At 46.7% G+C, this 26,945-nt stretch overlaps 1 protein-coding gene across 2 annotated transcripts in view; it reads right to left on the bottom strand.

Annotated features, from left to right (window-relative positions):
* Nucleotides 1–26,945, bottom strand: part of MAT2B (methionine adenosyltransferase 2 non-catalytic beta subunit) — a 503,503-nt gene that overhangs the window by 399,134 nt on the left and 77,424 nt on the right. For both annotated transcript variants that reach the window (XM_069654286.1, XM_069654287.1), the window contains exon 2: nucleotides 7,954–8,148. In XM_069654286.1, coding sequence (XP_069510387.1) covers nucleotides 7,954–8,148 — 195 coding nt within the window. The remainder of the gene's footprint in view (nucleotides 1–7,953; nucleotides 8,149–26,945) is intronic.

Genomic DNA, 26,945 nt, shown 5'->3' with positions numbered 1-26,945 from the left:
GACCATCTTGAACTTGTCCTCCCTGAGGAGTAACCTTCGGCTATGGTTTCTAATGCCAATGCATCCCAAGTAATGTCTCGCCATTCGTTCAGATGCCGAGACAGTCTGCTTCCCACTGGGGTGTCGTGACTCAAGACCTTAGAGTGGTTTTGAGGCAGCTGAAGCCGTGGCTGTTGGCAAAGATGCCCCTGCTTGAGCGGGCTTTGCACCTCTGCCTCGTCCACCACAAGGGAATCTTCTTTGGCCTCTTTGACAAGCCAAACCTTTCGCTCTTCCAACTGAGGAGTAGTAGCGAAAAGATCTACCACTCCAAGGCTGTCCACTGGGGCAAAAGGGCTGAGGCTGCCTAATAATGGCACCTAAAGATTTGGATGCCACCTTCGAGGTCTGCAGCTTCTCGAGGCTTTCGTCAGCCTTGCTGCCAAAAAGGTGATAACCTGTCAAAAGACATGTTAAGGAGTCTAGATTACACATCTGGTGCAAATCCAGACTTCCTCAACCACGCAAATCTGCAAATTACGGTGCTTCCCACCAGTGCCCTACTGATGCGGTCAGCAGAATCCAGACATGCACATGGCTTCTTTGCCGTCTCTAACAATAGCCAAGAAACTGTCTTTTCTCCCCTTCGAGGATATGCTCAGTCGCCATAGAAATACAGTCCCATAGAGTGAATGAAAACGTTGCTAAGGCACATGTGTAGTTGGCCGACTTACGAGCCATGTCCCCCCCCCCAGAAAATACTTTACTTGGCAATGCATCTACCCTTTGGTCATCCTTATCCAGTGGGATGGTCGCATAAGCTGCCCGTTTTGAGGTTGCAGTAGCTGCTGCACCACCAGACTTTCTGGGGTGGGGTGTTTTGACAAGTAGTTCAGGTCACTACTGGATGGGTGCTATTTTCGTGTCAAGTTTTTGTTTACTGCCGGACTTGACACCGGCGTCTCCGAATTGGCAGACACTCTTTTCTGAAGTGCAATGTGGATGGTAAAATGGGATTCTTTTGCGGACCCTTATCAAGGATGCCCGTTAGATCATCCTACTCGAAGGGGAGGGTAGGCCTACTCCATCCCAATTAATCTACCAGCTTAGACATCAACTTCCTATATGATACATCTGCATGTTCATCAGATTAAGGTTTACCAAATTTTAACTCTGTTGAAGTGTCCACTCAACTAGCTGTTTTCATAAAAATCTTAGCTTTGACTCCTCTGATAACGCTATGAGGGACATTTGGTGTACCATATTGTAACCCAAATGGCGCATCGTTATCCGATGGCTCATTGGCCCAATAAATCAAGGTTTGTGATTTGCTGCATACATTTTTTGCCATACTGTTACTTTTTGGGATCCAATATGGTTCCTGACCCAAGTTCTGGATTTATGTTTAAGTCTTTTTATAATAGCTTGTTTTTTTTCAATTCTCAAATGTTCTGACAAAGTTGTCTTTTTTCTATCTTTAGATTGCTTTCATATGGGTGTATATGTTTAGCAGAGTGCTTTATGCAGTGGGGTATTTCTTTTATTAGAAAGATTTTAGTGATGTATCCTATCCATGTGAGAACGTCATCAGGGGAATCATATCTTTGCTATTCATGGTCTATTATTCGTAATTGACTCAATATTTGCTTTCAACCACCCAACCTTGTTTTGAACATTATTGACAACCAAGTTTCCTGTTATTTTTTCATTGGGGGTATATTTTCACTGCTAGTGTAGTGGGAGGTGGGGCTGCTAAACATCAGATTCCCATTTGCCTTAGTCTCCTACTCCTGTCATCACTTCCCCTAAAACGTGTACAGGCACAAAAGCATACTCAGCACTACCATATGGTGCTGGCTCCCATTCCCCTTGCTTGAATCCTGTACCCATAGCAATACCTGTTCTCCAGGTCCACATTGACCCCTTTGATAATCGATTTATCCAACCTAACAAGAAATTGTCCATGCCTACACCTTCCTTCCTCTACGTCCTTTGCCGGTTCACTTCTTCCCGCTCTTCACTTCTCTGTTGCCATAACAGCACTACCTCTTCCTCCCATAGCTTCAGGGCATCTTCCCATTTGTTTCCGCTCCCGTTCCTCTACTGCCATTCACAGCGTATCCTGCATCCTAGCCGAAAAAAGGTATAGTCTCCCCTTTCTCAGTCATTCACAACCCTTCATCTACTCTTAGCTGCCAGCCTCACTCTCAATTGTTCCTCTACCCTTAATCTCTCTGGTAACCTAGCAGTCGGCGCAGTTATCCCCTTGCCGCTCTCCATTCTCAACCTTTCTTGAGCACCAACCATTGAAGGAGTTATCCTTCCACTTTCCTCAGTATCCCATTTTCTAGGCATCGCAGCTGATGGAGGCGTTACCTGTGTCCGTCTCAACCACTGGGGTGGCCAATGGAGAAAATGGAGGTTCGAACTCTGGATTTGTATACCCTTCTGTGGGCAATAAAGGATAGCACACGTGTGGGGGCGGTGTGGAAGAAATTCCTGCACCCTCCTTTTTCTGCCCCTCTTCTGAGACTAATATTATGGACCTTGCTGTCTTTCATACATCCTCCATAGCTATGAGATGTTTAACTGCTTCTCTAACATTGAGCACTTGCGCCTTGTAGTTAAAAAAGTATGCAGGTTTCCAAATATCCCCTTATCATAGGTCACGAAGAATTGAATATTGTACCCTTTTGAAGCAGGTTGGTTTACTCTCAAATCTATTCATGTTTTTCTTCCAAAAACAACCAATGCACAACCTAGCATAACAATCATAGGCATTGTGGTGGGTCAGAAGGAGACTGACCTGTTACTTCAAATTGTGACTTGTGTTTATTTAAATAAAAGGTGAAAATGGCCAACGTTCCCTAAATTATGGGTTTCCCTACCTAACGAAAATAACTAGGGTGTGCGTCATTCCTCTCAGTCAAATATAAGTCTGCCTACCGGCCCAATAAAATCTGGCTCTACCACCGAACAAAACCAACTAAGGCACAGGAGAATTACTCCCTTTCTCATGTGACCTACCTTTTCAGTACCTTTCTTCAATACTGCATTCTTAAATAGTTCTTGGTAATGTCTCTAATTAAGTGACACAATTTGTTCAATGGGACATTCCCTTTTACCTTCTCTTGCCAGTCTTGATATGTTATAGATATGATCTCCTCTTGTTACCTGCGGTTCTGCTGCTCTTGGTTTCTCACACAACTTACTAAGTATGTGGTCTTTCAATGTCCAAACTTTTTCTCGATTAGCATCAAATCCCATTCTTCTCATTAGAATGTTCATTCTCTTTAGACTTTGCCAGCACTTCTTTATAACTTCCACTCTTGTCGATTACTGGGACTAGTAAGGACTCCCCAAGTAAGGGTTTGTATTCTTTTACCACTTTGTATCTCACTGGGACAAGTACGCCAGTGATGATGGTCACTCTTCGTAGCCCACTGCGTTTTAATGAGACTAGTAGGATTTACCAGAAATGTATCCCACTTCTTTTTCTCAGTTTCTCAATGATTAGGACGATATCTGTTCCTTAGTGATCTGTCCCACTCTTTTTCCTCTTTTCCCCACTCACTGGGATGAGTTTGAGTCGCCAATCGTTCTATTCATCTCTTACTGAAACGAGTAGGGGTGCGCCAATCGTTACATTAGTTTCTCCCACTGGGACGATGAGTACACCAACCATTATAACCGCCTTTCTCCCGGGGTCTCCCGCTCTCCCAGTTATCTTCCTTATAATGGGGCAGCGTCACTGGGTTGACATTCTCCTGTCTTTTCTTTCCTTCTGGTCAGGCTAGCGCTTCCACTCTGTTCGCCTTCCTCTCTCAGCAAGTTCCACTTGTGCAAAAGCATGCTGGTCTTGACTTTAAGGGTTTTCTCCTTCTCCCCAGTCTGAGCACCATTTTTCCTCTTCAGTCCCACCTGTAGGCTCTCTCTAGCTTGCTTCTCCAACAGGGAGGCTCGTGCACCTATCCACTGCTGCTTTCTCCCAGCTTCAGAAGCAGCGTTTCCCCAGGTTAGTCAGCGTTACTCCAGCAGCTGATTTGAGACTATAGGGTCTCTCCCTCTTTTTGTTCTCTCCACCCATATTTACGGCGCTGTGCTTGGAATACCCTGGCGTGGAAGTCCTTTGTGTCTTTCTTCTGTTCGTTATTACTCCAGTGGTTTTACTCGTCGCAGTACCAGCCGAGTAATTTTCTTCAGGCTATATGAAAGTTTCCACATTACAATAGCATAAATCCACTGATTTTTCATAGTCTACTTCAACAGATATTATTTCAGGTTGAAAGGGGTAGTGGGAAGGGAGTTCCAGACGAGAACCTTTCTTGCAGTTTGCGTCCTATTCCTTATGTATCCACTGAGTTCTTTAGTCTCAGTACATTGTGGATTTTCAGTCGTAGGCAATAGCACAGGACTTGATTGGCAATAACAAACTCTAAGGACTTTCGCGTCACAAGAGGATAGTAGGGATGTGGCTTAGGGAGTTCTTCCCCAGAAAGGGAGTCCTTGTCCCCAAGGGGAGAGTCTCGCTCAGTGAGGTCCCACTTCCCTCTATGTCTAAGCAGGGTATCGTATAGCAGGCTCACCTGCCTAGCCCCACAGGGAAAGGCTCCCCCACAGCCCCCTCCTCCCCCCCCCCCAGGAGAAGTGATGGAATGCGATAATTCATCACAACATGCAATAAATACTTTATCAAACACCTGCTTGGTGTTGTCAGGATTGGTCCCTCCAATTTGTAGACTACCACCTGTGTAGCAGGGTTGTCAACCAAAAACAGGTTTCCACTTTTTAAGTGAATTAATTGGCTATAGCACTTTTGAAAGCGCCACCCCAGTGCTCCAAAAGATCAATTACACTTTAACTGCCAATTAGTCAATTCTATACAGTACTTTCTGTAAGCTTATAACATGTACGTCAAGAAGCAAAGAGGCATCAACAGACAGGTGTAGGGTATGAAAGTGTTGTAGCAACTAATACGAGGGGCTGTTACTCCACCCCTGCATGTTCACACGTTAAGTACACAATACTATTCTCAGATAATGGTTAAAAGTGTTAAGCTGTGGAGATGTTTGGAAACTGCACAACAGAAGTATGTTTGGAAAAAGCACAGCATAAGTATGCACATGTCCGCTATGTGACTGGCAATGATGATGTTACATATTCACAAGGCCGGAAGCCAGCCCAGGAAGAATCATTGAGGTTTCTTTTGGCAACAGTGCATATGTGGAAATTGTCCCCATTTAGCAGCACAACATTCCTGCAGAGAATCCAACCTTGCTTTGCATGAACCAAAAATAATAATACAAAGGAGCTCAGGAAGTACCCTCATAGATGTCATTCTGTCACATCTGGAGACACCTAATCGAGGCACCAAAGTAATCCTGAGAGCTAAACCCATGGAGCATAAACACCCATTACAGGCCATGTGCCCTAGCTTCCAACTAAAGGTTGAATGTGGTTCTGTAACAAAGTGTAAGCCACTACATGGGCAGGTTCTGGTTAGGCAATATAGATGTTTTGTCAGGATGAATCACGTTTGTTTTTTTTTTTTTTTTTAAGTGTCCTCAACACAGTAGAGGAATCCCTCATGGCTTCTCCTTTCTCAAGAAGTGAGAAGATACATCTTTAAGTTTGCACTCAACTGGACTAATATTCAGACTACACTTCTGACTTGTCGCACTTTTATCATTGTCCAGTTTTCAGACTTCTCCTAGTATGGCCTTTCCTGAACACAAACTGCAGCCTTTGCTCCTCTTCAGGTCAGACTTCGGCCTTTCCATACATAGGTTCCTTCCTGTCAGCTTTCACCATGACTCTGCCTGTCCTTTTAGGTCACAGGATTCATCTTCCCCCTGAAGCCTTACACATCACATCAATCTCTCCCTTTCAGGGATAAATTGTCCACTGTAGTCTTCGCTTGGGGTATGGCACACTGCTCACTTGCCTTTATTTTAATTTTTTTTGTATATTCTTCTTGCCCCCTTAATGTGTTTCTTTTTCTCCTCTTTCCTCCCATCTTGGGAAAGTTCCATTTGCCCTCCTCTTGAAAATGCAGTGGTCGAAGTATCCACTCTTCACCCTTGACCCTGGAAGGTTTTCCCTGCCACTTCTTTTCCTGTGTCCACTTTGCTTACATTTTCTATTCCCTCCCTCTGCGATTCTTTCTTGGTTTTTCACTTAGATTTTTTTTCTTGTCCTTCTTCCAAGGCTCTTTTTTCCAAACCACCTTTTCACAACTTTCCCGTAGTCTTGCCCTTCCACTTTAAGCATTCTCGAGACATAGCAACATTTATTTTTCAAGTCCTTATGTTGCTTTTCTCTTATCCTCCTTGGAAGCTTTTGAGCTTCCTTTCTCTGATGCAATTCTTTTTGCTTCCTGTTCTCACACACCCTCACAGCCGTAGGGGGTCAACCTCCCTCGTTCAGTTCACCTGGTGTTATTCATTTAGCCTCTATGGCCCAGTTTCGCCCTGCTCCCCCCCCCCCACTTCTCCATGAATAGTGCTCACTTCCAGCTCCACTCATTTCTTTCTGCTCCTTAATATACTCTCCTCGAGAATACCCACCTCAGCAGTGCCTGCCTTTTACTAGCCCCTTCCCTCTGTGCCACACTTGCCGATACCCTGTACTATGGCTGCCATTGTTGCATCTGCCCCTACTTTCTCCTCCTGGGTGCCCTCCAGAGCTCAGACCAGGTTTTCATCTCTACTCTGCCTTCCTGGGGTTCTGTAGCTATTCCCACTCTACACCCCTTTTCTTCCCCACTTCCTTTGGTTCTGCCAGCAGCACGCCCGCTCCTCTCGTCACAGCTGGCTGCACTAATAATACTGCTTCAATCCCGTCCCAACCATGCAGGCTTCGTTAACTGGTTCTATAACGGGATATAGAGGTGCTTGGGGCCATCTGCGGTTTTCTGCTACATCTGGGTGTCCAGGCTGTTTCCCAAGATCAAACCCAAAGGTAATCCACAACTGAGGATTGTTGAAGTATTAACCCATCTGCCCATCTTTAGAACGCATTATGCTTTTCTGCTACCAGGCCAGTCTGCCATGCTTCCAATTTGGTTGCTGCTATCCTCTGGGGGGTTGGTAAGAGGCCTGCCTGCCATACAATCGATTGAAAAAATAAATGGCCCTCATGCAGCAAACCACTGCAATCAACGAGGGAGCCTTGTCCAATAGAACCCCCCTGAAAACAGTTCAGCCTTGAACAACCTACAGGTTTCCATAAGTATCTGTCGACTCGACACTGGTTCATTAAGCTTTGGGAGCTGAACTACCACGGTCCCCTTCCTATATTCAGTATGCCACTTCTACGGACTCTCAAACCATCTCCGGTTCTCTGAAGAGCCCATATGACGTTATCACAGGAAACGGCAATGATGTTCTTCCATAACTCTTTGCTCCACTTCGTTACTGTACAAGATTTTAGAAGCTTGATGCCCGACTCCTAGGAAAAATTGGCCAATCTATTTATAACAGTGCAAGATAAGTGCTGCCGCCATTCCAATCTTTTATTTTTGAAATAATTGAAAATGTTTTTCGCAAGGCGTTTCAGGAAGCAAAACTGATCGTTGCAAATATTCATCCTTTTGGAAAGTTACAAATTGAGCTCTTCGATCATCTTTTGGGTGTATGTCGTGTCTAACGAGTTGGTATCATTTAACGTAGCATAAAGGAAAGAAACAAGTATGTAATTGTTGATTAGAGAGATGTTGGTCTTTGGCTGATAATGTTCTATCTAAAGCGACACTGCCTTTAGATAGTGATGTTATTTTGAGCTATTCTTTAGACTAGCAAACAAAAAACAAAAAAAAGGAGCTCCTCAGCACTAAGGTGCATACCCGCAAAGTCTTCAGGAACACAATTTCCGGTGATGGTCCTAGAGAAACCACAACAGATAGTTCTAACCATAGCTTTAACATTTTCATAACAAGGAATGACTATTAAATAGCGAACAATGGCACAGGAATACCTGGAAATCTTGCACCGTTTTTTGAACTGCTGTAGCATCCAGGAGGTTGAGTTGTTCAAACCTCGGCCGGGCACGACTAAATCCACAGCCGAGAACATCCCAGTCATGGTCTCTGAATTTCCGATATACTGCCCGCCCAAGAAGTCCTGTTGCACCAGTGATCAACGCACGCCTGCTCGGGACGGTGACATCCTCCTAGGAAACAAGAAAAAACAAATCTGAATGAAAGGGTTGATTTCCCCAATCCCATGAAGTTACATACATTTATAAGCAGCTCCTGAAGACCTTTACCCTGAGCATTCTCAACGTTAGTTTTAATTGAATGTAGAAATATAAGTATATATATATATATATACATATATATATTTAAGGCGAGTCGGACTCCCAGACGAAACCCGAAAAAATGAATGGTTTATAACAGATTTGGTCGAAATTGTGTTTTCTTAGTTTTAAATATCTCATCAAAAATCGTAGTCAAGGCACATCATTCACCACCCCCTCCACCCCTCCCAACCCCTGTGGTGCTTTTTTAAGGAGAGGCAGAGCGAGGCTAATAACTTAACTTGCATGATGATTTTGGATGATATTTTTCAAACGAACAGTTTACAAAGAGCCCAACTGAACTGTTAGAAAATGAAAAAGTTAAGAAAAAACTACATTTTCTCTCTATGGGAAAGTTAATGCAAGTCGTTTTTTTAACAGCCATACCATGAAAGCCACTTCGTAGATTTTGGACCAAATAAACCATTTGGGCACAAAGAGTAGACAATTTCCTTGACTGGTCTGGGGGTAAATACATCTGGTAGTTATTAAAATATTAATACAAGAACGTAGTGTCCCCTGCACCTTACAACCCTTCTATCAATATTGGTGCTTTGCAGCAGAGAGGCTGAAAGAGGCTTGTAACTTGAATTAATGGATGGATTTAGATGAAATGTACTAAACCAAGGGATTGTCAAGGGCCCGCCCAAACTGGAAATGTTTGGAACAATTCATTAAAAAAAATATAAGTCATTAATAATGAGCTGTGGCCACCTAGTAGGTTCAAAAGAAACATATTGTGGGGGAAGAGAGGGGACATGTACAGTAGACATGGTCGCGTTTTAAAATATGCAGTGGCTGTTACATGGACTGTGGCACTAAAAAGTGAAGTTAAGTTGACCAGATTTAAAACAACAAAATCCTTTAAATTCAGCAGATGTGGGAAGCCATGACCAGCTTAACTCGGCGCGTTCCCGTCACAAAGCCCATGAACACATACATACTATAAGAGAAGGGATTCACAATGACATACAAAATTACATTATGGGGGGAGGGGACATCAACAGGAACGCACCGAGTTAAGCTGGTCACACTTCCCACATCCCCTGAAAAAATGATTATATATAATCCATTACTCACCGTAATCGTATTTCTAATGCTTGTATCTGCAAAGATTCACATGCTATGCATAGGCCGACACCTAGTGGTAGTCGCAGAGTATTGCATTATTTGTTTTTCGAAACTCGAAAAAGGGACGTCAACAGGGCATGTCAGTAATACTACCCAGAGTGTGACGTCCATGGTCCTTCACGTGTCGAGGTTCCTCAGATTGTTTTGTTTCTGACATGAGGTAGCATGAAGCGTAGCATGAGTACAGATCTAAAAAAGCAGATAAGAAGCAATAAAGCCAGAAAAAAAATCTATGCACCTTCTACTACAAGAGGGGAGGAAGGGTGGGCGCATGTGAATCTAAGCAGATACAAGCATCAGAAATAAGATTAGGGTGAGTAATGTATCCATTCTGAGACTTATGGATCTGCTTGGATCACTTGCTATGCATAGACTAGCAAGCAGTATCTGGAGTAGGTGGTGGGTTGTGAGAAGGTATGGCAGCAAAGATGTTTTAGCACCACTTGTCCCACCTGTGAATCTGCTTTAGAATGTGTGCCAATTGTGAGAAGCTGGAGGGCTTTCTCACTTATGGACTCCAGGGATTCTTTGTTCAGGTGACCAGGGCACAGCCATCGCCTTTAGGACCAGACCCTGGGGGTGGACCAGTGCGGGAGGATCACCTGAGCAGGGTGTTCTTGGGGACAGTTGGAGGAATGCCCTCTGGAGAGACAGTATTCCCCCTTTCTGTCCAACCCCTACCCGACACTTCTTCCACCCTTATAGGTTGTTATAAATCCTGTCCGTTTCCCCCGCCCCAATTCCAACAGGAACTAACATTAAAGGGAGGCGTAGGAGAAGAAATATCCCCATCCATCATCCCCACAGTCACAATGGGACATTATTATTATTTATTTGGATTGATTGTATAGCGCAACTCACCCATAGGCCTCAGTGCGCAGGTAGTCCAGAAGGATGAATGGGTCAATCAAAGAGCGTATAGGGAGAACTTAAGAGTTTAGTCGTTGGAGTTAAATAGGAAGGTTTTTAGAGCTTTCGGAAACGGTGGTAGAGATGAAACATTACAGAGATAACAGGGCAAGGAATTAAAAAGGGAAGGAGCACAGAAATCAAATGCAGTAATTCTTCAATTAGCATTTTGGCTGGAAAAGTTTATTAAGCTTGGAGGATCTCAGTGAGCAAAGGCTCCGGGGTTTAGACAGTCTATCAACCAAAAAAGAAGGAGCTATTTTCGCCACACATTTATATCATGTCATGGTTAGAATTTTCTAAAACATACCCTGTTTAACCGGTAACCAGTGTAAAAACCATCAGGCTTCCATTATATGTTTGGAGCGCATAAGGCCACAAACAGCTCTTACTGCATTATTCTGGGAGGTTTGCAATATCTTAAGGTTGGTTTTTGATGAACCAGATAAAAGACTATTGCAGTAATCTATCCTGGAGTTAATAAGGAGGGTATCCACTGAGGATACATTTATTGCAGAGAGGTACGATTTTATCTGCCCAATAGGTTTAGTTGCGTATGGACACGCAGCTTTTGTCTGAGTAACATGTTTTTTCATTTTTAAGTTGGAGTCTAAGAAAACTCCAAGGGTCCAAGAGCAGGTTTGAATGATACAACCCGCTATCTGAAATTGCGAGTACCTAGAATTCAACCTGGACAAACATGGGCTTGAGCCAACCAACATCAACTCGGTAATCCTGTGATTTAACGCAAGTGAGTTGGCATTCATTGACCTTTGAATAATCTCATAGATGCGACCAATCTCAGCTGAATCACTTTCATAGTCGACTGATATATGAAGGACAAACTGAGTATCGTCTGCGTAGTTAGTATAACGGACACTAGCGTCGTCGAGTAGATCAAACAGCAGGAAAATATATAGATTAAATAACATAGGGGAAGGACAGGCCCCCTGCGGGTCTCCACATGACAGAGTTTCAGAGTCAGATTGGAAACCCCCCCAGTGCAACTCTTGCTTTCCTTTGACCCAGAAACGATTGCAATGCTGAGACAGAACAGTTTGCCACCCACCCCAACCTCTTGAGCAGTAAACCATGATCCACAAGGTCAAAAGCTGTCGAGAGGCCGAGCAACATAAGTAGCGCAACATATCCGGAGTCAATATTCTTGGCAAGATTAGCCTTAAAATCAATCATGGCGGTCTACATTCCATGTTTAGCCCAGAATCCCGATAGACTAAATCCCAGTCACCTACAACCACACATCCGTTTCCCTCCATCATTAGGGAAAACTACAACTCCCATACTTCCTCTTTCAAAACCACTGGGACGAAGAAGAGGAACAGAGCTATGAAGATTGCCCATAGGAACCAATGTACCATGGATTCCTCTGGACAGTCTCCATCTTGTCCCATTAACGAGGACAGGCAGGGTCATGCCTCCCTTTTCAACCGCATACACCTGACTCCAATTAACACTCCCCGTCAGTATAAAAAGGTGGAGCACTGGGGCACACTTTGAGAGAGCAGGGGCTGCAGTGTGGACTGGAGGAGCAGAAGAGCAGAGAGGAGTGCTTAAAGAACCCTGGAGAGTCTGGAAGGGAGCCGACGGCCAAGATGCTGATCCTGTGTTGTTTAAGGGCTGCAGCAGGGCTGAGGAGCTGTGCCTTCCAAGAGCCAGAGAGGGCAGATCCCATCCTGCGGACTTTGTCCACCGAAGTACTTGTTTCCCCTGGGCATATGAAGGGAAGCCCAGGTACCCGAGAGGCAGATGGGAAGATCCTGACTTCGACCCAGAAAGCTCCAGAGATGTTGCTCTCCAGAGCTGCGCTAACCGGGTGAGTCACATGGCAAGAGAGGAAATCCCAGTGAGCGTGTGTGGGGCTGGAGCAGAAACCTGAGCATTGAATTTGAGAAAGAAAACAGGAAACAAAAAGGCATTATGGGACTTTAAGTTCTTCTTCAAATGAAGAGAATTTGAACTGTAAAATAAAGTAACAGAGTGGTCCGGGGGAAATGTAAAATGCGCCCATTCGAATGACTGTGCACTGTATTCAGGCTTGAGCCCAACAGAGGGAAGCCTACATGAGAATTGTTTGAAGGAGTTATATGAAAAATGTGTTTGATTCTGACAAAAGTTGAGACTTTGCAATCTCTGCGAGGCCCAGACTTGGGTAAGGAAAACCTGAGAGGTCAGGTGTGAAGAAGGGTACAGAAAGTGTGGATAAAGTATTGAGGCAAAGCAAGGCTGAAGAGAGCATGAGAAGATTGTGTGAACTGTGTGAAAGCGTATGAGTACCATAAGCATAGCAAACGCTAAAGAATAAAGCTAGGGGAAGGGAACCCTGGGTAAGTAAATTGAAAACAGTTTCCACCCGAGAGAGAGAAACCAAGAAAGAAGTTGAAAACGAGAGGCTGGGGCCCGGTTGAGGGGGCCCATGGAGACTACACTTTTCTTTGGAACTTTTGTGTTCGCGCTGTAAAAACGCAGGGGATTGACCTGGACTTCGGAAAAGGGAGACCTGCAAGGTAAAAACCCTGAATGCCAAGATGGCCCTGGAGGGCAGAGCCAACTACCACAGGTGTACTTGCATAGCAGAGTATGCCCATACATCAAGTGCTCCACCCCACCCACGTGTTATACAACATGGACAAGAATAATTTTTTTTTAAAACAATTTTATTAGTTTCTACCATAAACAGTCAACATTGAACAAAAACTTGTAGTACATATGATATTTTAATATCTTGCACTTATCGTTCAGTTCTTACTGCTTACCCTTTGCCCTCCCCTCAATTCGAGCCGACTCCACTATGCGTTCTGCTTTGCCTCTACCAGGGGGGGTTGGGGGGATCCTTTTCCGTGTCCTTGCAGAGTCCTGATCGCTTAACCAGTCCTGGGTGGACCCATACAGTGTAGCCACCAAGTGTTTCCAGGCCGTCAGGGTTCCTGCTTCTCCCCCCCCCCCCCCCCCCCCCCACTGCTGCCCTCTTTCTGCCACACTACCGTTTCAGCTTCGATCCATTTCTGAAGGTCTCTCCACCAGACTTCTACCCTCGGTCTGTTGCATGCCTTACATCCCATGGCGATTCTACGCTTGGCAAGTATATATGCCAAGTCCTTTAGTTTACTCACATGTTTCAATTGGCGCGGTCTAGTCAACCCTCCCAACGTGAATGCCCACACAGTCACCATTTATCTGGATCCCTTTCTCGTCTAGCCAGTGGGCTACTTGTTCAAAATTTCTGGACATGCCCAAAACATGCGTCATCCCAGCATTTTCTTCCCCGCATTTGGAGCATGTTTGTCGTTCAGCGTTCTTAAAGCTAGCTATCCTTTGGGGAGTCATATACACCCTGTGAGTTACATATAGCTGTATTTGCTGCAGCCTCGCGTCCAATCTCGTTTTAATTGGGCCACTTCCTTTCCCACCCTGGACATCAATAGCTCATAGATTCTGGAAATCTCATGCCCTCCCTGTGCTAGGTCATATCGTTTCTATGGCCTCGTCAGGCTGCTCCTCCAGTGTTCTTTCCATCCAGGTCTCCCTTATCTGCCGTACCATTCCATTATATGTAATATATTGTCCCGCATGCAGTCTAGTTTCCTCAGCCAACACCCCAAATTCCTTTATCTCCCCCTCTTGCCATATGTCTCCCACTGTTGCAATCCCCGCCGGTTCCCAGTGCCTTCAAATCGCCTTCATTAATTGCCCATCTCCTCCAGCCAATGCCACTAACGGCACCTGTGGAGAACACGGGGTTGGGTTCTCCATGACCTGACAAGCTCTACGCCATAGCTTCCATCCCAGTACCATCATCTCCGAATGCTCTTTCAACTCTGGTTTGGGCAGCCATATCACTTCTTTCAGATAAAACGGGGCACACTCTAATCTCAATAGTCTGGACTCTGTGGCAGAGTCTTCTGATAACCATTTGGCCACATATTGCAGTTGACTGGCTAGGTAATAAATCTCATAGTTAGGTAGTTTTATACCCCCTTTATCATACGTATTCTGCAACTTCCAAAGGGCAATTCTGTTCCTAGATCCATACCATAGAAATGCCCTGCATATGCTCTGTAGTTTAACAAAAAAAAAAAAATCACTTTGGTATCATATATGGTATGTTCCCAAAAAAAATGTAGTCTGGGCAATACAACCATCTTCAGCAGTGCCCCTCTACCCATCGTTGCCAAGGGGAGCTTAGTCCAGAACCTCATGTTATTTTCGATGTTTAATACCGCTTTCTCAGTGTTGTGCTGGTGTTCTGCTTCCACCATGTGATAAATATCTATCCCCAGGTATTTGAAAGTGTTAGTCTCCCATGGTATTTCTAAGACTGGCAGTTGATCACGTGGGACCCCCTACATGCCTCCCCAGGGGAAATATACACGATTTTTGGGGGTTCACTGCAATGCCAGATAGCAACGCAAATCTGTCCATTACTTCCAGGATGTATTGGAGGTTTTCCTCCGGATATCGTAAGTACAGCAACATGGCATCTGCACATAGCAAAACTAGGTGCGGTTCCTCTTTTATATAGATCCCGATTACCTCATACCGCTGTCTCAAGTATATCGCATGGGGCTCCAATGCCAGGACATACAACATCGGAGACCACAGGCATCCTTGTCTGGTGCCCCTACTAAGTTGCCACCTCTCCAAAATTATCGCTCCAGTCTTGACTCTAGCTAGCGGTGCACTATATAGTAATTTGGCCCATTTAAGGTACCCAGGCCCCATCTCATAATTAGGTAAGGCTCCCATCAACCAGGGTCATTTGACAGAATCAAAGGCTTTTATTGCATCAAGTGATACTATTGCGAGCTCGCTCCAGTCTCCTTTAGTGTGCTCTAACTGGTGAAGGCATCTAAGGTTATCGGATGTGTTCCTGCGCAGGACATATCCAGTCTGATCAGGGTGTATTAATTTGCTTATGACTTGCCTCATTCTGTTTGCCAACACCGCCGTGAGCATTTTTGCTATCTTGGTTTAGCATCGACAGCGGCCTGTACTATCCGCAATCCTTGCCTGGCTTATTGAGTTTGGGGAGTGGGATAATGATCGCTTCTCTCAGGGATTCTGGCAGCCAACCTGTTTCGAATGCCTCATTTAACATTGCAAGCAGTGGGGGGGGGAGCACCTCATTCCTATACATTTTGTAAAACTCACTAGGGAGCGCATCAGCCCCCAGGGTCTTGTAGGTGGGTAGTTGCACTACCACCGCTTCTAGTTCTTCTAGCGTGATTGGGGCATCTAGGTCCTCCCGCTCTTCAGCGGTTATTTTTGCCATGCCTAGGTCCTCTAGAGTGTCCATTATCTCCCTGCTGTCACTCCCTCCTTCATCCTCGTACAATCGTTTATAAAACTCAAGGAACTCTCCGTTTACACCCTCTTGGGCGTCCATGATTTGTCCATTCTCCCCCATTACTGCTCTGATCGTTGGTCTGGGGGTCTCACTTTTATACAAACACACCAACATCCTCCCCAGTTTGTCTCCACCCGCATGCTGTCTCTCTATGTAGTTCTTATAATTTAGATTACATAATCTCTCCCAGTGTCTTGCGCATTCCTGTTGCAGTTGGCTTATAGTTTCAGCTTCCTCCTTGTTGTTACCTCCCCTGCCCAACACTGTCTCTAGCTTTGTTTCTGCCTTCTGTAGTTCCCTTTATATACCTCCCTGCAGTCCTTTAGACTTGGCTATAGTTTTTTTTTTTTTAAAATATTTTTTTATTTTATTCAAACCAAACAACAATACAACAAAACATAAATAAACACATTAAACAACATAAACACCGCAATCCCCGTCCCTCCCCCCTATGAGCCTGTATGTTCTTCGCATTCAGCATCCGCTTCGTGTGGCAGGGTATCGCCGTCCTCAGATTCAACAGGAGCCGACAATGCTCCAAACAGTTCAGCTATCAATAATTTCCATGCCATGAGGGAGCCCATTTCTTCATCCCCCCCGCGTTACTAGCCTCTTGCCACACCACTGTTTCAGCCTCCGCCCATTTTTGTAGGTCCTTCCACCAGACCTCCACCCGTGGCTTATGACACTCCTTCCATCCCATGGCGATCCTACGTTTCGCAAGTACATATGCCAAATCTCTCAGTTTCCCAACATGTTTGAGTTTTCGCGCTCTGGGATACCCCCCCAGCAAGCAGGCCCAGGCCGAATCTACTTTGAGCGTGACCCCCTTTCCTGCTAGTTTCTGCGCCACTTCACCCCAGTAGCATGCAATTACTGTGTATCATGTCGGCATTCTCCTCGTCACACTTAGGGCACGCCTGGCGCCCGATATTCCGGAACTTGGATATTCTCAGAGGGGTCATGTACGCCCCATGCGTTATATATAGCTGTATCTGTTTGAACCTGGCATTTCTCGACACCTTCTTGTGATATCCCAAAGCATGTACCCACAGCCCATCTTCCATCGGGGCTCCCATCTCTGTTTCCCATTCCAATCTCAAGTGCACAAGGTCATTCCCGACCTTAGTCATCAACATCTCATACAATCTAGAGACCTCATGCCCGCCCTCCGATGTGTCATATTATCTCAACCGTAGCATCCGGTTCATCCGCCAGAATAGTTTCAGGCCACCTACTCCGAAGCTCCTGCACTACCCCATGATAAGTGACATATTGGCCTCTATGCAATCCCGCCACCTCCTCCAGTTCCTCAAACTCCATAATAGTCCCGTCTTGCCAAATGTCTCCCATAGTGACTAGTCCCACTGACTCCCAGTATGTCCTGATGATTACCCTCAGCTGCCTGTCTCCCCTCGCCAGTGCGACCAGTGGTATCTGCGGAACACACGGCAAAGGGTCCCCCATCATCCGACAGGCTCGGCGCCACACGTTCCGCCCCAAAGCCAGCATTCTAGGGCGCTCCCTCATGTCTGCGCTGGCCACCCAGATCATCTCCCGCAAGTAAAAAGGGGTGCAGTCCCTCCCGAGCAACCTGTGTTCAGGGGTCTCTTCATCGGAGAGCCACTTAGCCACATATTGCAGTTGCGCTGCCACATAGTAGGCTTCAAAATTCGGCAGTTTAATGCCGCCTTTTTCGTAAAAGTTCTGCAGCTTCCATAATGCAACTCTGTTCCGGGTACCGTGCCACAAAAATTCCCTGCACATACTGTGCAGCTTTACAAAAAACTTCTTGGGTATCATGTATGGGATATTGTTGAAGTAATGCAAAAGCCTAGGTAATACCACCATTTTAAGCATAGCACCTCGGCCCATCATCGCTAATGGCAATCTCTCCCAGAACCTCATGCATTTCCCGATCTTCCCAATGGCTAATTCAGTATTGTGCCTATGTTCTTCCTCTGTCGTGTGATACACGTTGATTCCTAGGTAGCGGAAAGAGCTCGTCGCCCACGGAATCTGCAACACCGGCAACCTCTCCACAGGAGTCCCCACATAGCTACCCAGCGGAAATAGAACAGATTTCTGGGGGTTCACCGCTATACCGGACAGCCTGGCATATCTCCCCATCACCTCCAAGACATACCGCAGATTTTCTTCCGGGTATCTCAGATATAGTAGCATGTCATCAGCATACACGGATATAAGTTGACACTCCCCTCCCACCTCGATACCGATCGGGTCATATTGCTGCCGGAGGTAAATTGCTAAGGGTTCCAGGGCCAATATGTACAGCATCGGGGACCAGGGGCACCCCTGCCTAGTGCCTCTGCCCAGCTGCCATCTTTCCGACACCACTGCACCCGTGCGGACCCTGGCCAGCGGTGCACTGTATAACATCTCAGCCCACCTAATATAGCCTGGCCCCACTCCATACCCTCCTAGGGCCGCCAGCAACCACAGCCACTTGACAGAGTCGAACGCTTTAACCACGTCCAATGCCACTATCGCCATTTCGCCGTCATCACTGCACCCCCATTCGACCACCCGGTGGAGGCGTCTATGGTTGTGAGTGATGTTCCTGCTCGGGACATAGCCCGTTTGATCAGGGTGGATTAACTTGCCGATTACTCTACGCATTCTGTTGGCCAGGACAGCTGTCAGTATCTTGCTGTCCTGGTTCAGCATCGACAAGGGCCTGTAGGAGCCGCAACTGTGTCCCGGTTTATTGGGCTTAGGGAGCGGTATTATGATCGCCTCCCTGAGTGACTCTGGCAACCGTCCCACCTCGAACGCTTCATTAAGCATTTCTAGCATGGGCGGGAGCACCTCCTCTCCATACACTTTATAAAATTCACTAGGGAACCCGTCTGCACCTGGAGCCTTGCTGGTGGGTAACTGCCTTACAATCTCTTTCAACTCTTCCAGAGTGATCGGAGCATCCAGCTCCTCCTTCTCCTCCTTCTCCTCGTCACTGACCTTAGGCAGGCCTATATCTTCCAGTACCTCGTCTATCTCCTCCTGGCTGTTCCCCTCGTCATCTTCATATAATGCCTTATAGTATTCCACAAATGCCCTATTTACACCTTCTTGGGTGTCCACCTCCTCGCCCTCTTCATTGATTACCAATCGAATCGGGGATCTCAGGGTTTCGCTCTTGTACAACCACGCTAGGAGTCGGCCCGTTTTGTCTCCTCCCACATGCTGTCTCTCTATATACTCTTTATAATTTAAGTTACAGAGCCTTTCCCAGTATTCTGCGCACTTCTGTTGTAATTTGGAGACTACCTCCGTATCGATTCCCGTCACCTTCCAACTCTCTTTCCAGCTCAGTCTCAGCTCTATGCAGATCAGCTAGAACTCCACCCATCAGTCCCTTTGACTTCGCAATGGCGATCCCCCGCATTACAACTTTAAAAGCCTCCCATAAAGTACCGGCCGACTTTACACTACCAGTATTCACCTCGAAGTAAGCAATAATCTCCTCCCTTATGTCTTCTCTGAAGACTGGGTCCCTGAGCGCCTCTGCCCTGAGGCGCCATGTTGGTATGCGTGTCCTTGGGGGGCAATACTGCCACCTCAGGACCAGGGGCGAGTGATCAGAGAGAACTCTTGCTCTGTAGTCTATATAGTCTATATAGTCACACTCCGCGACTACGTCCGGAGTGGCAAAGAAGTAGTCAAGCCTCGTATGTAGTTGATGCGGAGCCGAATAGTGCGAGTATTGCCTCACGTCTGGGTGTCTCGCTCTCCACACATCTACCAAGCCAAAGTCCGCTAGCAGCGTCTGCAATACTTTAGCCGCCGGGCTGGGCTTGGCCGTCTTATCATCCGACCTGTCCACCCTAGGATTCAATACACAATTGAAATCCCCACCCCAAATCACCGAACCCCCCACACCCGCACTGAGCCTGGTACACAGCGTCCTAAAGTATGCCGCCGTGTTTTGGTTGGGGGCGTATGTATTTACAATGCATACTTCTTTGTTCTCTATCAGCCCCCTCACTATGACCAACCTCCCGTCCGCCTCCACAACCTCCTCAGTTAACTTAAATGGGACATGTGGCGCCACCCAAACCAGTACTCCTCTTGCATAGGCAGAGTACGTTGACCCCACCGCTGTCCCTTTCCATTTCCTCCCCACCAACTCAATTTTCTCTCGCGTCAGATGCGTCTCCTGTAGCAAGGCGACGTCTATCTTCTGTCGCTTCAGATACAGCATGACCTTGTTTCGCTTCAAATAACTGTTGAGCCCTCTAACATTCCACGTTAATATCCTAAGGTCCCCCATGGTTCATCAATAGCTCCCCTTCCCCCTTCGGAGCAACCCTCCCCCCCACACCAAACAGACACCTGATTTTAGTTCCTACCCCCAGGCTCATATTTAAACTTACACACCCCAAAACCCCAACCCAACCCACTGCCCAGCTCCATCCCTGGATCTCAGGCATCCCCGCGTTTGGTTCTCCCTTGGAAACCCAATTAGAGAACCCGACAGGGTGTCACCTCACTAACAGTGACTAAACTGAACTCTAAATGGGGGTATAAAGATCGGCCCCTGGAGGCTCCTTCCTCTCGCAACCGTATCCGTGCTCACGGACCATGTTTCCTACCAACTAACGCATACATGTTCTCCAACTGCTTCAATGACTATAATCAAGTCCCACCGTCCGCAGCCCAACCAGGCCCGCAGCTTTACTTATCTCGTCCTACTTCATCTGCCTTCTGGATATCTGGCTCTTGAGGGCAGTTTTGCACGTCCAGCCACTCCATAGCATCCTCTTGAGTGTCAAAGAACAGCATCTTGTTCTTATAAAAAACCTTTCGCTTGGCCGGGTAGAGCAGCATGTATTTGTACCCGACTTCCCGCAATCTCCTCTTGACCGATCCAAAGTTCATACGACTGCGCTGTACCTGCAGGGTATAATCAGGGTAGGCAGTTATGTTCGCCGCTCCTCGTTGTATTGTTCCTCCCTTGCGGAAGTGTTCAAGGATCCTTTCCCGGTCCCGGTAATTGAGGATCTTGGCGATCACCGGCCTGGGCGGATTTCCCAGCGGCGGCTTTCTCGTTAAGGCCCTGTGCGCTCTTTCCACCGCAAAACCCTGCGACAGGGTGCCCCCAGTGATCTCCTGCAGCAGCATATTTTCAACAAACTCCGTAGGGTTGTGACCTTCGGCCCCCTCCGGCAGGCCCACAATACGGATGTTGTTCCTCCGGGCGCGTCCTTCCGCCTCCTCCGCCCTACTCTCCAAGTTGCCCACACGTTGCACCAGGGCATGGAGCTCACGCTTCTGTGCGGCGCAGTCTGCCGCAGTAGGGCCCATTTCTTTCTCCAGAGTCTCCGTGCGCTCCGCCAGAGTCCTCACGTCCTGCCTTAGGAGGTTCACGTCTTCCTGCACCGCCCCGACCTGGAGTTCCATTGCAGTCTTCAATTCCGTCACAGCCAGCTGGAGCTTGGTCTCCCAGGCCACCTTCAGATCCGCGATCGCCGCGAGGACCTCCTGATTCGCGCCCTCTGTGGCCATTTCCCTTGCTTGGGATTTGTCTTTACTTCTGGCTCCGTCCGGGCCAGTCGGTGTCTTGGCGTATTCGTCAAGCGTGGGCTGTTTACTCTTCGCACTCAGATGCTTATTAGACATTTCTTCCGTCAAAGACAGCCTCCTGTCCGCGCTTGGATCCGCAGCAGGATGTCCCAGTGCACTCTTTTGCTGTCCCTTCGCTATCGTTGCATTCCTGTCACGAGGCACCTTTGTTCCCTGGCCCCTCCGGCCATTCTATCTTCTTCCTCTGACTCTCACAGCCCAACTGCGCTTCTCCTCCCTTTGAAAAGTTCTGAGGGCGCTCCCAGCACTTCCAGAAGTGCCCATGTATGTTTCCAACAACCTCTGGGATCTTTATCTGCGCTTTAGTCCCTTCGCCCTCCTACAGTTCCGCCATCCAATACCGTATTGCAGGCTCTCACCTCCTGCTAAGCCCGGCCTTCACCTCATTTATCTTCAGCTGTATGCTTATTGAAAGCCGGCGCTTGGGCTACAAAAGGTCAGGAGCCTCGCTCCATGTCCAGACGCACGCTACATTTGTAGCCTTCTAGTCCAACATCCACGTTATTGTACGGGCTCAATGCCCCAGCTGTCCACTGGCCATACTGCCGCTCCCGCGGCCGATCTTCCCTAACACAAGTTACAATGTATCTCTGGCCCGGCCCTGATCCCTTTCGGTTACGCGCTGTTCTCCGCAACGGTGAATCGGGCAGGCTGCGCACCCTAAGATCCCGACGCTCCCGCACCAGGCCGCTTCGGCGACTCCCGGGCCTCGGGGTCGCGTCGCACGGAGCCGCCTCACTGCAGAGGTTGCGCACCTCGCGGGCCTAGGGCTGGGTGCCGGGTGTCCTTAATGTTCACAGCGCACCCGATCCATGCCCCTCCAATGCCGCTCACCTCCGTTGCAATCGCCAGGCACCCAGGCCAGCCTCTCCTTTGTTCCTTGATTATGCGGCGGCGGCCATCTTCTCCTTCGTTGCACTCTCACCTCCAGATTTTCCCTTAGCTTCTGGCAGCACTCTCACGGTACGGGTCCATGCCAAAATTTATCCACACGTGCACCCGAGCTTCGTGTACACGATCCTCTTTGTCACAGCCGAATTGCATCAGTCCTTGCACGGTTTTCAGTCGGATAATGTGCGGATCTGCAGGAGCCCCCGTATGGACACGTCTTTTCACATGGCTTCCTGGCCACGCCCTTGGCTATAGTTATCCCTCTCACCACCACCTTGAATGCTTCCCATAATTTGCCGGTGGACTCAACTCTCCCGGTGTTGTTTTCAAAGTAGTTTTATAATTTCATCTCTCAGGTCCTCTCTAAACACTGTATCTTTTAGCGCTTCAGCTCTAAGCCGCCAAGTGGGGATTCTAGCCCTGGGAGGTAAGTATCGCCATGTTAAAACCAGTGGCGAGTGGTCCGATGGGACCCTCGCCTTGTACTCTGTCAGCACTATTTCCGCTATCATCTCCGGTGTGGCAAACATGTAGTCTAACTTCGTGTACAAATTCTGTAGGGCAGAGTAATGCAAATACTGCCTGTCATGTGGGTGTTGTACCCTCCACATATCCTCTAGCCGGAGGTCTGTCAACAGGGTCTGCAGGGCTTTGGCAGCAGGGGCGGGTTTGTCTAGTTTCTTATCTGACTTATCTACCCTTGGGTCATGGACAAGAATCTTTATATGCCATTCTTCCGTTTGCATTACATTTCCCTATTTCACTTGCATGTTATTAGAGTGAGTGCAGGCAATGGTACGTTCTAGTTTAATTAATTGTTATTGTTTTGGACTTACGGTGGACTATGGGCCTCAGCACGAGTTGGACGGTAATACCGCCGGGATACCGCCAGGGCTATTAGCGTTACTGCCAAACCCCCCAGCGCCATTAGCGCCGGATCACAGGTTTGGCCGAACAGTAATTACCCAATCCCCATTCAGGAATTCCCCATTGGGCCCAATGGGAAATTTCTGGCGCTACTACCTGATGGTAGTAGCGCTGAAAATTCCCCAGTATACGCAGTATTAGTGTGCGGTAATGGAGCCGGAAATTGGCAAATTTGCAACGGAATTACCCCCCAGCTCTGAGCTGGGGGTTAATCCTGCCAAACCTGTGATTTGGCGGACCCTTAAATGCTGCGGTAATAGGGTTACCACCAAACTCGTGATGAGGCAGTATGACTTATTTAGATGGTAGTGTGTGCTCTCATCTTTAGTGTTAGGGCAAGTAAGGCATTCTTCCAACCCCCTTTTTGAAGTAAATAAAACAGGTGATTTGTATATTTGTGCCCTTGTCCTCTATTTGATACCATGCCTCCCTCACACAATGCAGTAATGCAGAGTACGGTATGTATGGAACTCCATGTAGCTGCTTTGCAAATGTCTAGTGGGACATATGTAATAAATGCAAAAGTAGCTCATGTACCTGTGGTAGAGTGAGCTCTTGGTGTGAAAGGCAGGGGTTTCTTTGGTAGGGAATAGCAGAGCTGTATGCATTTCACCATCCATCTGGGGATGGGTTTTTTTTTTTTAATTTAACCGTGATCACCCTCCCTGCCCGGTGCTATGGAGACAACCAGTTGATCTGTTTTTTTTAGCGCTTTGGTCTTATTTACATAGTACAAAACTGCCCTTCTTACATCCAGTGGAGGTTTTTCTCAGCTGAGTCGGATGGATTTTGAAAGAAAGCGGGTAGTTCAGTGGATTGGTTAACATGGAACTTGGATATGAATTTAGGTGAACACCTAGGGTGTATTCTAAGTACCACTCCTTATGGCTAACAAAGAAAAGGTCTTGTACTGACAAAGTTTGTAGCTCATTAACCAGTCTTCTTGAGGGGATGGCTACTAGGAAAACGGTTGTGTATGTTAAGTGTTTAATGCGGATTTGTGCATAGGCTCGAAGAGTGGACCCATGAGCTTTGCTAGTACAACATTAAGATCCCAACCTGGAGGCGGGTTAGAAAGGGGGGGAGGAGGGGAGGGCTTAAGTCTATTTACTCCCTCCATGAAAGCCTTAACAGGGACTTTCCACAGGACACCTTGTTTTGTGAAGTGGTGTACACAGACAGAGTCGCTAGGTGAACCTTGATGGAGTTAAATCCTAGGCCAGAGTCTAGTAAGCGTAGCATGTAGTGAATAATATGTGAAGGGGGTACATTAGAGATAGGGTTTACATCTTTTGAGGAAATGGTGTGCAGGAAGGATATTAGTAATAAGTCTGATAAACAAACCACCATTACCCAACAATGGGGGTTACCAAAATTGAGAGGACATGCCCCTTGTGGCATGTGCGTCTGTTGTCCCCTTACTAAACGAATCACTGAGGTTGATATTGGGCTTCCGAGACCTTGGGAGCAAAGAGGGTTCTCGAATTGCAACTTGAGCTTTGTTATATATGCTATCTGGTGTCCCTGCCATAAAATATATATCGGGAAAACAGAACGGAAAATCAAAGTCTGTATCAGTGAACATAAAAATTGCATCAGATTAAGGAATTTAACAGCACCCATGGTAGGACATTTCATAATGCGGAATCATGGCTGTGATGATTTAAGATGGACAGTACTTAAGAAGATTGTGGTCACTAATAACATTTCTGTGGACAGACAAACTATCCAGGGAGGAGACTAAACTTATTTTTCTGAGTAAAAGCCATGTGGTTGGTTTAAATGAGGCTATAGATTGGAATTTTTAGCCTGTGATGCTTCACATTTGAGACCACCTCATGATCAGAGCCTTAACCGTGAGAAACAATTTGGGCATATAGCGTTTTCCAGCTGATGTCCGAGATATTTTTTCTCTGATTTGGCCAGGTCGGTGGCAAGACACCTATTTCATCCCTCGAGTAACCGTGTGTCTGGGGAGTTGTGCTCCTGATGTATTGACGTGCGGGCACTCTTGTGTTAGCATTATCACAGAGTCACGCCTACTTTGATGTAGTGATTTTTTGTATTCAATCAGAACAATTCTTTTGATTGAATATAATGGGCTCTACTTACTCTATCCTTGAATATGAAGATGATAATAATAGATTTAATTATTAAGGACGGGTGTTAAGTTCGCACGGAGATTGAGGGGCGTGTATTTTTAATGACACCTGATGTTATGTGCCTGCTACGTGCTCACGCGAGCACGTATATTACCCGGAAGTGTTTAGTCCGACCTTTGGACGTGCCGGCTGGTTCGACTTTTACGGCTATCAACGTTGCACGCTCGGGAGTCACTAAGGTATGAAGGGCCTCTGCTATGGTTCCCGTTCACGTTGTTTATGGTATTAGGGGGACACCAGCAAAACTACCCCGTGTTCTTGTCACCATCCGGTAGTCCCTTTTCATGATGTTGACGGCATTAGGGGGTACTCGCATTTTTATCCCGCGCGTTGGACACTAGTTTGCGATTTCTGCACGGTCCCTTGTTCGCGCCCGGGTGGGGACGGGTCAGCTGTTTCCGATTCCACGAGTTGCGTTGTTTTGAATACGCATGGTGCACCTTCTATATGTACGGATGCCTTGTGTATATGAATTGATCACTTTATAGTGGTGATTCGGTCCATTGATTTGTCCTGGTTACTTCTCTCTCTCCCACTACAGTAATGTTAAACATTACGGTTACGACGGATACAGATGACGTTTCTGTTGATGTCTCACGGGGAGTTACCTACTAGAATACAGTTGTTACATGTGCATATGCCGGATAGTGACAGACCTTTGTGATTAAGGTAAGCCTGGGTGACATGTGCATGTTCTCGTGGAAAACTCGTTTATGTCGGGTGTTGTCACCACAAATGGAGAATATCTATATAGACTTCTCTCAAAGACATCATGTGATTTTGCGGAAGAATAGATGTCTGGTGCCTTACAGTTCCGTAATGATTGTTAACTGGTTATGTTCCACCTCTATATTTGCAGATGGGCTAGAAGTTGCCGTGACACATATACAGAGTCTACGAGATTGGACTCCTCTACTTAAGTGTCGGGCACTTTTTTGCTCTCCGGTGATGGTGTACCACCGGGGTTGGTATACACCAGTGGCATTAATCGACAAACTTACAAATCGATTGTGAGTGTTTGGTCTGATATGACCCCATTTACAGATCTCCCTTTCTCTCATGCATGGTACACAATTGGGTCATGGTAGGTTCTACTTCTTTCAGAGGTACGACCTCAGTGGTTCTGGTAGTCCCGAAATGTCACGAGGTGTTGGTGGTAATATTTTGGATATACCAACTAACATGGTGTTTCTATCATAGTTCCGGACCACGGTTCACATGTTTTCCCTAATGGTAGAGGCAGTTGGGGGGGGGGGGGGGGTATTGATAACCTTCTTTCTACACCCCGTTCATTTATAATGCGGTGGTAGTAATGATCAATCTAGAAATTTAAGCATCCAGCTTGATTGATGTGGTGTTTTCATGTTTATATTTAGGTGAGCCCTGCTGGTATAGTATACACGTTCTCTTTTTCCATCTACATTCCACTCGACCTTGCTGGACCATAGTGCCCTTGAAGAATTTCTGTTAACCAAGATTTGTACAGAAAGAAACATGTCGGGTTGGGGAGTGTACTGTTATTTGTAAACAGTTTTAATATATATCAGCTTGAGTCAGATTAGACCATATAAACAAGAGACTGGCTTAGCTGTGTTAAACTCACGGTTCATATTAATAATGGACTAGAAATTGTATAGTTGTGTTTTAGTTTGATTGTTCTTATTGATTAAATATTTGTTGTA

Source organism: Ambystoma mexicanum, chromosome 3q (assembly GCF_040938575.1).
Source record: "Ambystoma mexicanum isolate Mex_15411 chromosome 3q, UKY_AmexF1_1, whole genome shotgun sequence".
NCBI classification, from domain to species: domain Eukaryota; kingdom Metazoa; phylum Chordata; class Amphibia; order Caudata; family Ambystomatidae; genus Ambystoma; species Ambystoma mexicanum.
This window is presented reverse-complemented; position numbering and strand designations above follow the sequence as displayed.